At 52.9% G+C, this 13,401-nt stretch overlaps 2 protein-coding genes across 2 annotated transcripts in view; one reads left to right on the forward strand and one right to left on the reverse strand.

Moving 5' to 3' along the window:
* Positions 1 to 370: 370 nt before the first annotated feature.
* Positions 371 to 1,754, forward strand: PHLDA2 (pleckstrin homology like domain family A member 2). Its single transcript, XM_037403231.1, has 2 exons — positions 371 to 938; positions 1,323 to 1,754. Exon 1 carries the CDS (start codon positions 506 to 508, stop codon positions 902 to 904), a length of 399 nt encoding a protein of 132 aa, XP_037259128.1. The 5' UTR covers positions 371 to 505; the 3' UTR covers positions 905 to 938; positions 1,323 to 1,754.
* A 1,442-nt stretch (positions 1,755 to 3,196) lies between these two features.
* SLC22A18 (solute carrier family 22 member 18) overlaps positions 3,197 to 13,401 on the reverse strand; it is a 59,816-nt gene continuing 49,611 nt past the window's right edge. The window contains 5 exon segments of the mRNA XM_037402379.1: positions 3,197 to 3,443; positions 8,550 to 8,670; positions 12,402 to 12,431; positions 12,433 to 12,479; positions 12,482 to 12,503. Coding sequence (XP_037258276.1) covers positions 3,256 to 3,443; positions 8,550 to 8,670; positions 12,402 to 12,431; positions 12,433 to 12,479; positions 12,482 to 12,503 — 408 coding nt within the window. The 3' untranslated portion in view covers positions 3,197 to 3,255.

Here is a 13,401-nt window from a genome sequence, read left to right on the forward strand (position 1 = left end):
AGCGACGGCCGGGAGGGCTCGGGGGGAGCTGCTCGGGGGGGGGCGGTGCGGCGGGTCACAGCGGCCCCATCCCCGCGGGGGGGTCATCCCGGCTGGGCGGAGGGAACACACGGGGCGGCTGGGGAGGGGGCCGCGGGATCGGGGTCCCCCCGCGGGGTGGCTGCCGTCCCCCCCGCCCACGGCGGCAGCAGCGGCGGGGCCCTCGGGGAGGCACCCACCGCCCCACGGCCACGCCGCCCGCCCGGGGGGGCGGCACCGGCACCCCCCTTTGCCGCCGGGGGACCCCCGCCAGCACCCGGCGCCGGCGGGCGGGGAGCGCGGCCCGGGGGGCGGGCGGGAGGCGGGGCGGCGGGGGGCGGCGGGCCGGGCTCCCCGGGGGAGGCACCGGAAGGCGCCCGGCGCTGATTCATTGCAATAAATTGTTCCCGTCGCGGCGAGGCTCGGTCATCGCCGCCCGAGCCGGAGCCGGGGCCGCAGCCGCAGCCGGGGCCGCCGCGGAGGGAGGATGAAGATGCAAGCCGAGGTGATCCGCGAGGGCGAGCTGGAGAAGCGGAGCGACAGCCTTTTCCAGCTGTGGAAGAAGAAGCTGGTGGTGCTGACCAAGGACAGCCTCAGCCTCTTCCCCGACGGGCACAAGCGGGCCAAGGGCAAGGAGCTGGGCTTCGGCTCCATCCTCAAGGTGGACTGCGTGGAGCGCACGGGCAAGTACATCTACTTCACCATCGTCACCAAGGACCGCAAGGAGATTGACTTTCGGTGCCCGGACCAGAGCTGCTGGAACGCTTCCATCACCATGGCCCTCATCGACTTCCAGAACAAGCGGGCCATCCAGGACTTCAAGAGCCGACAGGAGATGGAGCAGGCGGCGGGCGCCCAGGAGCGGCGGCTGGCCCGGGCGCCCTGAACCGCCGCCCCCCGCCCCGGCCGCCCGGCCTCAGGTGAGCCCCCCGGTCACTGCTCCCCGCGCCGCCCGGGGGTCCCGCTGCGCCCCGTGCCCGCCGGGCCCCCCGCCGCCCCCGCTCGCCCCGGTGCTGCCGTTGCCGTGCCCCGGGCCGGGCCGTGCTCAGCGGCTGCTGCGGGTCGCCCCCCCCCGACGCACCGCCGGGAATCCCGGGTGGGAGCCGGGCTGACGCAGGGCGCCGGGCGGTGCGGCTGGGCGGGGGTGGGGAGCGACACTTGGCAGCGCTTTCCTTACGCTTTCGCTAAAAACACGGTATCTGTGAAAATAAATGCTGCAGGCTCCCCCTCCTTTCAAAATCCCCCTTTTTCCTGCCCCGCTGTCCCGGCCGTGTAACTCACCTGCTTTCTCTTGCTGCCCGTAGAGCATACCACTGGATGATAAACCAGATCAAGTGTCTTGGACTGAATGGGACAGGGTACCAATGAAGGAAAGCGCAGAAGAGAGCTGGAAGCAGCTTGGTTTTCTCCAAGCCCGTTGAGGCTGCTGAGCAAAGAGCCCTGAGCTTTGCCTGAGATGCGTATAAAGAAAAACCAAAGACTTTCGTAAAGGACTTCTAGCAAAGCGTCTGTGTGTTTTGAGAGGCACAGCTTTGCGAACAATTATCTTCTATTTATGAGAGGCAAGGAAGATTCAACACTGACTGGTGGTGTTAAACACAATTTAAATTATTTGTAGTATCTATATTTGTATTTATTTTGATGAATGTCTTTCAGCAGTTACTGGTCTTAATATTGCTTTTGCATTAATATGTCCATTCCAAATAAATTACTTGAAATGTTCACTTTTTATTACTATACCCTGGGCTGCAGTTAACTTTTGTTGATGCATGTTTGTGGAGCGGGCAGTGGTGTAGTGGCTTAAAAAGGCTGGGTAAGCTCGGCTCTTTGGTGCTCTGGACCGGGCGGTGGGAGGTGGAGAAAGCCCAAATAACCCATCTGCGTTCCAGCCAGGGAGGGAAAGCGTGTTGAGGTCCAGGTCTGGTCAGTGGTGGAAACAGAAAAGCCTACCACAGCTTGGATAAGCGTTCCTTTTGAAGCACTTGCCCTCATAATCAAGTAATGGAAGACACAGAAGGCACAGGAGCTCCCCACGATAAAATGCCACCTTCCCCCCAGCCCCGTAGCTTAGTGCTGTGCTAAGGCAGAGAACTGGATTCTTGATTTTTTGGAATAACAGTGCTGACGCTCCACGGAATTCCTCAGCTCTGCAGCGATGCAAGCTGAACTCCTCACTCTCTCCTCTTGCTCCACCTCTAGACCCAGTTACATTTCTAAAGGCTAACTGGGAAGAACAGAAGTGGTCTTCCTCCCTATATAGCACCTGGACCAAGAAGCTTGGAGAAAAAAGCAGCTAATTTTTTGAATGAGAGTAGTGAAGTTTTATCTTGTGAGGCTCAATTACCACTAACTAACCTGGGCTTCCTCGAGAGCAATGCTGCAGCACAAGATCTGCCCTGGCAGTCAGGACTGTGAGCTCAGCAGGGCAAAGTGCTTACCACTGACGCTCCAAATTTGGTAACTTCCGCCTCCCAAACCATGCGATTCCTGCAGGAGACTTTGTACTAGAGGAAGTCGCAAAGTATGTAATTACAAGCAGCCTGTAGTAAAAGCAAGACAGACTCAGTACAGGGGAAAAAAAAACCCAACCAACCAAACCTGGAAGGAGGGTTGGTCCCTGTTTCGGGAAGCAGCAGGGAGACTGGCAGTGCAGCATGCTACCCCGGGGCTTCGCATCCTCCTCGCATGCTGCTGTACCCTGTCATCTGCCAGGCTCATGCAGAGGCAGAGCTGTGGATATAGCAAACCTTCGGCCACAGAATTTTGGCCTTGATCACCCTCTAGCACAAGGACACCAGAGATGCATTCAATGCAGCAAAATGACACTCAAAAGCAGCTGTGTTTTACCCCAATTTTCTGTGGTACCATTTGGAGCGGGGGAGCTGTGGGACAAAAGGCCAAAGCAGGGGAGAGACTGGCTCCTAATCCCCTTAGTTTCGGTGAATTCAAGCAGGAATGCTAACAACAGCTGAGGATCTGACTATTGCCTGCAGTCACAGCCACCGCTGCGGGGGTGGGGTGGGGGGGGGGTGGGGGGGGGGTGGGGGGGGGGCTGGGGGGGGTGGGAAGCCCATAGCTCCTGGGGTCCTGCAGCCTCCAGTTGCTCCAGCATGGCTCCAAGGCCTTTGCAAATGGACCTGGTCCTTTACTCTAGATATATAAATATAAATTTAAAAAATCAAATTCAAGAAGATTTTTATTTTGATGGAGAAAGGGGGTTACTTTCTTGCAACTGAATTACTGGGTTTTCATCTCTCTCAGTGGGATTTTACTCTTTAAAAGGTAAACAAACAAACCAATATTGACAATTAGCTGTAAATAGCCAAAGGAGGAGACTCCAAATTGTTTGTATAAAATTCCACCGATGGTTGGGCCCACCGTCCGTGTCAAGGGCTGCACCGAGGCACAAATCCCAAGCATGGCACCTAGGAGAGATGGCAGACACAGAGACATCAGGGTAAGAACAAGTCCTGGGATGGAAAAGTGGAGAAGGGTGTGTGGGATCCCCTTTGTTCCTGATGAGGTTCCCCCGAAGTAGTAGCAAATCACTTCAAATAATCTCTTGCATTAATTTATAGAGGTTCAGTTAGGGCTTGTTAAGGCTAAGGACTCCTGGAGGCATGGGGACTAGTTTCCACCACGAGCCAGCTCAGCTCTTTAGTGAGCAGCCCCGACTCCCACAACGCTGCCCAAAAGGCAAGCTGGTGCTCACCACTGCCTTCACCAGGGTCCAAGGATGCCTCTGGCCCGAGAAGGTGCTTCTGAACACTGCACCCAGCAGTGCTGTACCTACTGCATGGGGTTAGGGATGAAGAGGTAAATTCTACAGTCGTGTGTGAGACTTCCAAGCAAATCACACACATGCTTCCAACGTCATAATTACCCAAGAGGGTCCTGTTCCACCCAAGCTGCTCCTGCCATTTCTTCTTTCGTGTGGGACAGAGGAACAGCTCTTGAGGGCTTAGCACAAGTGAGAGGCTTAGGTCTAACTACGTCTTTAAGCATAAATAAATAAAACCACAGAAGAAGACTGAACCCCCTTGAGATACTCCCCCACCCCCTTTGCAAAAAGAACGGATATTTCAATTTGGATGGAAATGCGAGCCCTTTGCCTGGCTAGGCCGGTTCCCCCTCCAGCAGCTCTTCCATTTGCATTGTTAACAGGAACCCAGCAGATGGGGAAGCACCTCCAGTTTGGCAAAGGCAGGTTTTTTCCACGTGCAGGTGGATGACCAGGACATTCCATGGGACACAAAGTTGGGCCCCATGCACCCGGTGCACACTTTGTCCTGCAGTCCTTGTGCAAGACAGCTATCACGCTCAGAGAAGCAGAAAATACCTGGCTGTCCAGAAAATCATTAGCCCCCAACACTGGGAGGAAGGGCAAAGCTGGCAGCATGTGCAAGGAACTTGTGCCTTGTTCTGAAATGATGTTTGCAATTATTAATTTTTTAGTATCAGCAGAATTATTTGGGCTGTTGGCATGTTTTCCACCAAGATATGTGTTGAAGCATCATTGCTGCACAAGGCCAGCAGTGTCTGGGAAGGATGAGAAGGATGCCATCCCACAGGTAAGTAGATGTGGAGCTGAGTGCGATATTTAACGTGGGTAGCCACGGGGAAATGATCCCTGGTTCCAAGAGAGAAGAGGCATCAGGTGTTCACCTAATGCCGGCCAGTGACTGCTGGGTTTTTATCAGCATGCTTAAAATACTTGTGCAATGAGCCCAAGCCAAGGGTGTAGCCATGTGGAGAGGGAAATCTCCCGGGAAGCGCTGCCGAGCGCTCCTCCCGCGCATGGGAACACAAAGGCAATGGGTGGGACCTTGTCTTGACCCTTTGCCAATGGGAACCATCCCACAACCACCAAACTTTCTGGGCAGGTTTTGCAATTATTTTTTTCCCTCTAGGTATTTGAATTAAACTAATTACTACATACAATTGCCAAACTGGCTCTTATGATTGAGAAGGCACTTTTCTTCTTTCCTTTTTTTTTTTTTTTTTTTTTTTTTTCTGGAGCAGAAATCCATCCTCTTAAAAGGCTGGGCTCTCCCTCTGCACTTCTCCAACACGTTGCTGAGAAAGATAATTTCTGTTTAATGGGCTTAAATTAGATCCCTCGTGTCAGACACCCTCGAGCTTTGGGACATTGTAAATCTCAGCTCTGCAGCGTGGCCCTACTCTGTTGCAAAGCTGCGCATGTGACGGATCTCGTTTAAGACAAGACCTTTAACTGGGACAAGTCACCATGTCAGCAGAAAAATCCCTGCATTGCTTTGTGCAGCTCTGCCAACACACACGCTCACCTTCATCACGGCGATCCCACTTTCCGCGCCTTCCCTGCCCTTTTTTCACCCTCCCCAGCTTTTTCCCCCTTTTTCCCATAGCTGGCATGACCCATCCCAGCCAGAAGCCCATCCTCCCCTCCTGCTCCAGCACTCCTCTCCTCCTGCAGGTTTCAGTGCTGGCGGCTCCCCAAGCCAGGCGGCTCCATCCCTCCTCCCACCCTCCGCAGTGCCGGGTGCCCTGGCTTGCCCTCATTTCCAGCTCACATCCTGTTGCCTCGCTCAGATGACTTTGCTGGCCCAGATCAGCCACACGCCCAGGGCAACGTGGGGCCTGATTTAATGATTAGGTCATTGCTGTCAGCAGCCACCTCCAAACCAGCAAAGCCCAAGCAAAGCTGAGGGGTTCAATGCACCAAACCCTGCTTGGCTGCAAGCCCTCCTCCTAAGGTTTTGCATCTGATGTGCAAATAAAGTCATGCAATGTGGGCCCGTTAAGCAGGCAGGCTCTGCTGGGCTTCCTCCCTCTTTCCCTCCCCCATGGGTAAGGGGGTCTGCGCAGAAACAAGACCTCCATTCTCAGGGAGGGACTGAAGGAGTGCTTGTGCGGATGCAAGTCCCCCTGGGCTTGGGGCTGCCCTCCCACCAGCTCGCACGCCCAGCTGGACAGCACATGCACGTAGGGCAGAATTTTCCCTTCCTGCCTTTGAAGATGAGGAGAGGGAAGAAAAAAATATCAAAGGGAAACAAGTTAAATCATTTCCGCTATCTTTGCTTCAGTGCAAAGCCCCAGCCATAAGCAAAGAACAAGTGGCAAACTCATCAGCCTCGGTAGAAAGTGACCTTGGATCAGTCCTGAAAGCAGGACAGCGGGTGAAGGGATGGTGCCATCCTCCGTCCCACTGCTCCCTTTCCGAGGCACCTATTTAAAAGGCAAGGATGGGTGACTCAGTGTCTAGCGAGGGCGGACAGGTTATCCTCCTGCAACGCCCCATCTGTTCCAGCCCAGGGATGAGATGGACACCCGAGCTCAGCCCAAACTCCAGCTGCTCAGATAGCCTCTCCCTGGCCCAAAGAAAAACCTCCACGGGCTCTAGCGGCTCCAGGCTGGCAAAAATATCAGGAAAGAACAGCAAGGCTCAAAAGTGAGGTTTCCAAAGGGAAATTCTCAATGTCTGATTTTCTTGCATTAACTAAAAGTTGTTTCAGCAAGCGCTCTGGTTATCCGACACAGCGACAGTGAGGCTTTTTCATAAAGCCAGATTTCCATGTTCTTAGAAAGGTGGGAATTTCTAACACACCACCGAAATGCTCACTTTGCAGAGCCAGTCTTGGGCTCACGCAGGAAGGAGCAGCCCTTTAGCTGCTGTACGGGTGGAGCAGCCGCTGCAGGGTGCCACCCACGGCCAGAGAGGGATGGCAGGCATTTTAATAGCCACATTTCTCTGCGAGACACCCACGCCGTCACTGCTGCAGCTGCTGCCGAGAGGCAGCTCGCTGGCTCTGCTGCGTCAGGCATTCCTGCCTTCGCCCCAGCCTCTGCTTGGGTATGTCCAAAACAAGCACAAAACCATCAGATGCCTTTTCCCTTGGAAACACTGCAAGGAGAAAGCATGGTTTGAAAAGTGAGGGCCAGGGAGGAGAAGCAGAGACAAGGTTTTCCCCCAGTGCCACGATCTTCTGTGCCAGCAGCACCCCTCCTCAACATGCCCAGTTTCAAGCCAGTCATAACTCTGCAATTTGTAGTAGCGCTCGGCATGGCACCAACCCAGGGCGGATGGGCGGAAAGCCCCAGGCAGCCCGTGCCTCCCCCAATGTCCTATGGCCCCACCTGACCATCTGCACCACCCGACGGGCTGCCTTCGTCCTGTCCTGCCCTGCCATGTAGAGACCATCCATCCCAGCAAGGCGCGGGCTGACCTAACAAGATACACAAGCAGGGAGCAGGGTGAGGCAACTAAACCCATTTTCCTCGCTGACCGAAGCTTGCCTCCGGGCTTTGAAAGCCAAGCAATGCTCTGGTTTTCCTCACAAAGCCCCTTTGAGAAGAGCCTGGATGAATTCCAGCTTGGCTGTACATCCCAAAGATGCTTGGTGCCCTTCCCCCCCAGCTCTCCCTCCTTGCATGAACATTGCTCCAACTCATGAAACAGCAGATTTTCTTCCTGGCCGAGCAGAGGGGCTGAGACATCCCCAGTCCTCGCCTCCCCAGGAACTAAGTGGTCCTCCCAGGTAGAAGTGTTGCACTTAGAGATCACAGGCTCCCAGCATTTGTAGGAGATGCAGTGGTCAGCCTCTACAAATAAACTACTGAAGTGACATTTAGAAAAGCTCTTCATCCAGAAGCATCTCAAAAGTTCTTTATAAACTTCACTAATGGGCTGTGCAAACTGTAACTCCCATTCTCGGTAGGGTCTGTGCAGAGGTGTCTGTCTGCTCAGAGAGCTCAGGGAAGATGAAGGGTGCAGGCTGGCATCCCAGAAGGGCTCAGCCAAAGCAGAGAGGCTCTCGGTTACCTAGTGAATGCAGCTGTGGGAGCAAACCCTGAAGGAGCTTGCACAAAAGACACCAAACCAGGTTAACCCAACTCCATCCCGGGACAAATCCAGCAAGGCTCCCGTGACAATAAAGTAGGCATATTTCCTTCACTGACAGAACTAAAACCCCAGGTACAAGGTTCTGCATGACCGCCACTGCATTTCAGCCGCCTTGTTCAGAGAAATGTAGTAACTCTTTGACTGAAACATGGCTAAAATGTGGAGAGGGGGGCAATTACTGCATCAGGCAAAGCATGTTTCCAAAGGATGATCCAGAATACCCTCCTGAGATGCCCCAAGTTAAAAGGTGTGAACGAGCTCTCTCAGCCCTCTCAGTCACTGCCACAATGGAAAAGCAGCTTTTTTTTTTTTTTTTAACGTACCTTGGCTTTCCATGGAAAGGAGAGTTTGGGAGCGCCTTCCCTTACTGTGCCCACCACTACAGATGTCAGCAGGCGGCACAGGACCAGGAGCACCGGGTTGTGGGATGCTTGCTCAGTGTTTTTCAAGCTCATTGTGTATTAGCACCACTGGTCCCCACTCGCCTGCTCTGCTGACACCCAACTGCCAAGCCTGATCCGCTGGGGAATTAATTGGGTGCTTGCCATGAACATGCCCCGGCGCTTGATAGTGGTGGTGTGAGCTGGGGACCACCTGACAGACTCAAAAATGAGAAAAGACTAGTCTGCTCTATTTTGATGAGTCTTACCAGTGTCGGAGGAGGGGACGGCCTTGGTGAGGATGCTGTCGGTGATGGTGCCCAGTATGCTGAAGGCGAACACCATTGGCACTGCAACAATGCAGTAGTGCCACACGGTCCTCATCAGGGCCTAAGGGACAGGACACAAGGGACCATGGATCATTACAGAGCACAAGTGGTGACTTTGTGGCAAGAGACAACCTAGAAAAACATCACGAGTCAACTCATGACTTAGGTAAATGTGGGAGCCAGAACCAGTACCTGATGGTGTGGCTTTGGCCATTGCAGGGTTTTTACATAAGCCCACCATTTGTCTGCAGTGAATTATTCCGAGCACGCGGAGCAAGTAGCAAATGATACCCTATAATCTGGCAGCACGTTTCTCTGGCACTGCTGTGGGTATTTTTAGCATCTGGGAATTAGTGACGTCCCTGTACCCTTCCCCCCACCTTCTGTCTCTTGTCCACTCCCAAGGAAACATTGAACAGCAGATGCATGTGGTGTACTTCAGGAAGCCTCCATTACTTATACAAACAGCCTAGAGAAGCATTTCAGCTCATTATCATAAATAATTAAAACTAAAACCGAGCTTGTCAAAATAAATGAGCGTGGTGCATTATGTAATGCCGTACCTTTGGGATTTCTAATCCTGTTCTGCTGCTAATAAATTCACTGAATTCAGTAATCTGGAATAGGTCTCCTGGCCGTAAGTGCACATTAGCGAGCATAATTAGGGAGAGTAATGATTTTGTTATTGCACATATTCTTAGTGGAGACATCCCTCCAGCTGTTTAATACTGAAACAAAAGCTGTGAGGCTCCCTAAGCCGTGGGGCTAGAGCAGCTCTCAGCTCATTCACAAGCCCCGCTGGTCAAATGAATGGATTTCTCTGGGGCACGGAAAGGAAATTCCCCCTTCTTGCAAGTCTCCTGCCTTCACCCGTGGCTCAAGGTGTGTTATTGTGGCTGGAGAACATTTCTGTCACTGGTTTAGCCAGAAGTTTCATTCTCTGGAGCTCTTCTCTCCTAAGATCTGGTCCCTGCCTCTCAGCTACAGAAGATGGAGAAGCCCAGAGACATTGCTCACTAATGACTTGGAAATACTGAGGTTTATTCCTAGTTCCCCCCTAGAGTCACAGCCAGGTTTCTCCCTCGGAGGGGCTCTTTGCCTACATTTTGGTTAAGATCTAGGCACTTGTGATTAAGGATCCAGAGAACAAGGATAGAGGAACAGGTATTTGGTACATAAAACACTTAGCTGGAGAGAAAATAATTCTTTGCTAGGACAAATGTCATTGCAGGACAACACTGCAGAGCTCATAGGAAAAAACAGCTTTACCCCCCCCCCCCCCACTGCTTTTTATGAATTCCCCCATGGGCTGAAGGCAAGTGGGCAGAAAAGAGCAGAGCCACGTCTGTGTCTCCCGTAAAACCAGGGACTCCTCGCTGCCCTGGGACTCGGGAAGGGCCGTGCCAGGCAGAGCCCTGCTCCTCAGCTGCTGGGCAGGTAGCAGCCTTTTTGACCTGAGCAGATCTGAAGGCATTTTTCAGGTGAGGGAGGCAGAACCAGGAGTTTCAGCAGACAGGCTCAAAAAGCAAACGCCTGGGAAACACAGGCAGCGAGGCAGGACAAGGCACGGCTGCGCCTTCAGACAAAGGGAAAAACTTCCCCGTCGCAACCGCCAAGCCCTCCTACACCCCAGCCCACGTGCTCCCGGCTTGCATCTGCAGATCAGACACCGGCTCTCCCCTCCTCTCCTTTTTCAGGTGTTACTGCCAAGCTCCCAGCCCACCCCTTCCCTTCTCCAGTTGCTGATCGCTGGGAACGTCCTGCAGCCTCTTCCCAGCTGCACTGCTATCTGTCTGTCTGCTGACACTGGTGCCAGCCTTCCAAAAATGCCTCAGCCCACCTCCCGGTCTTACAAAGATGAGTTTCAGAGCGTCTTTCATTATCAGCTTGGCTTTCCCCTTGCTTCCACCTTTTCGGGAGGGGATCCGCTTCGTTTGGAGGCCACATGCAGCAAGGGCACAGCAGGCAGGATGCTTCTCCACTGGCGGCTGTGCAGGATTAAAGGCTTCACGCGTTAATCTCTGCATATGAGGCCTGCCGCTGTGATGGCACTCATCCCCACCAAGAATGAAAGCCATCCCAGAAACGGATGTTTTCTCGGCAGCCGCTCAGAAAGAGTGCTTTTTAATAAGGCGTCCCCAGCGAAGGGGATCGCAGCTGCATTTGCCTATGAATAGTTCTCATGGGAAGTCATTGCTGACCCTTGTCCCCCAGCCCGTGCTGTCAGGATGTCCACAGCCCTCTGGGCTTGATGTAATTACCAACCTGAAATGATTTCCCTTCCTGCCCCCCCCCCTTGCAGCCGATGTGAGCCTCCCCACACTGGGTCATTAGCCGCTGCAAGCCGTGCAGCCCCATGTACCCCTCCACTTTCTTCGAGGCTTTCTCTCCTACCACCAGCAGCCTCCAGCCTTCCCTCTCGGTGAGTCCTCAGCACACAAAAGCCATTTACTCCATGTTGCTTCTCTGCCTGATTCCCGTGGGACTGGGCTTTGGCATGGGGAGCTGGTCCCAGTAGCACCTGGCCCTGCACCTGGCTGGGGGTGCTCAGGTCTGCAGATGGGCCAGACCTGCCTTGGTCCTACCTAATCACTCCCACCCATGCCAAGAAACAGTGGCGAGACCTTCAAAGCCCTTCCTGGGCCACACTCGGGAACACCAGGTCCTGTGCAGATGTCCCACGCTAAGGGGCACATCGACACCAGCCAAAACCACGAGACACCAGCTGGGAGGGACCCTTCCCGAGCATCCTGCCACCCGGTAGTGTTTCTATGAGCCCTGAAATCCCAGCGAGGGGGACGGCGCTCCATCTGCAGAGCCAACACTTTGCCTGCATCCATCTTCCCATCCCAGCCTCACCTCAACCTGCAATTTGGCTGCAGATCAGCCAAGGTGTGTAGGTGCCTCATCTCAATCCGTGTAGCTGGGAACCATGAGCCTCAATACCCTGTGGTGCATTTGTGGGAACGGCACCCATCCTAACCCGCACCGGCGGGAGCACCAGCACCCCAGCAGCAGGCTCGAGGCCAAATACGGCAGGGAATGTTGGAAGGCTGACACACCTCAACCATCCTTTGGGCCCAGCTCACTGATGGGGACTGGTGAACAGCCTTCCTCTGTCCCCGTGGTCTGAGCTATCAGTTCCCTGAACGTGGCTTATCCAAGCAAACACGATCACCGACAGAGCTGCCTACACCAACTCTGCCTTCCAATTACCGTTTGAGATTGGCATCAGCTGTCGCCCATGCAGTCACAACCAGCGACAGTAACATCGCTCATAGCCGAAAACGGAGGAACAAAATTATTGCCTTGTTACCTCCTTCCCAAACACTCTCAGCTTGGGGAAATTAGGCAAAAGTAATGCCCCAGAAGAAAGGCACACAGCCTCCCCCGTCGCGCGCAGTGTACAACCACAATGGTTTCCCACCCCATAATCCTTCATTTACTTTCTGGTTAGCTCAGGAAATGCAGTCGCTGACAAGACTGAGGGCAGGATTTCTATCAAAGCTAGTGACTCAGGAGGGACTTACGAGTTGTCTGTGCGAGATTAATGCTTTTTTTAAATCCCCATAACTATTAATCATGCAGAGTCTTTATCGTTATTTGGGCAGTGCTTACTCTGAGTGTGGCTCTGTTCACGCAGAGGCCCAGGAGAGCTGATAATCCCCCTGAGGACCACCCAGCAAAGCCAGCAGTGGCATCTCAAGGGACAGAGCTTGCAGCCAGTCTCACGGACCTTATGCCACTGCATTATTAAAAGGCACCCACAGATGATTTCATGCCAAGTCTTACCATGCCTAAGCCCACGCCAGCAAAGATGAAGGATGCTGAGCCTGAGCAGGGTCATCTCCGTGCAGTGATTAGTGAGTTTCCAATGATCAGACACTGGACAACCTGGGAAAGCAGCACACAAGCAGCATTAAGCCCAGTTTATAACAATTCAAACAAACTGAAAAGAGAACTGCTACAATGCTTCAAGCAAATAAAAGGCAGCAAATGGGTTATTCCCTGCTTTTTTTCTCAAGAAGAGGGACTTCGCTGTCACAGTGAGGTGTTTCATGGTTTTTAGCATTTTGCATCCTAGGGATAGATCCATCCTGCAGCTGGAAGTCTTTACTCAGGGTGCACACCTCAGTTTACCATCATTGCTTACCGACCAGCGGTGACTGAACTTTCTAAAGACACTTGCAGATACAGATTAATTTTTCTAACGAAATTCATGACTGTTTTGTTAGATACTAGTCCTTATTCTTGACAAGTCCTTCTAAGACAAACTGTACATTATATGCAAGGAGGAAATGCCTCCTTTCCTATACTGTCTCTTGCCATTATTTAAACTTAAATATACAATTGGGTGGTTCATCATTTTTAGGCAGGAAAAAAGTATGACGGAGATGCTAATACCCCGTCCTAGCAGTATGCACAGACATGAGAGACTGGGAACTGGTTTTCACAAGATTTTAAATAAAAGCTGAGGGAGAGGGGGAGTGAAAGAGGAGCAACAAAAAAATGTAAATTGGAGGAAGCATTTGGCTTTTTTTGCAGAGCAAAGATTCCCTCTTTTTATTTCTCTGTTCAGCATCGCCCACACTTCAGGTGATGCTGGCCCAAGTGGACTTGAGAGGACAGAGGCTGGAAGAGATCACTGCGAAGACAAAGCCTGACAGACTGCATTTCAGGGGAGGGACAGATAGGAATCTACTGAGTTTTCTCTGCCTGGAAAGGTTTTGTTTGATCCAAGCAAAAACCCCTGCGACTTGAAAGAAGAGCTCTAGTTCAAAATGCTTTGTTT

The sequence above is a fragment of the Falco rusticolus genome, chromosome 10 (genome assembly GCF_015220075.1).
Source record: "Falco rusticolus isolate bFalRus1 chromosome 10, bFalRus1.pri, whole genome shotgun sequence".
Taxonomy (NCBI): domain Eukaryota; kingdom Metazoa; phylum Chordata; class Aves; order Falconiformes; family Falconidae; genus Falco; species Falco rusticolus.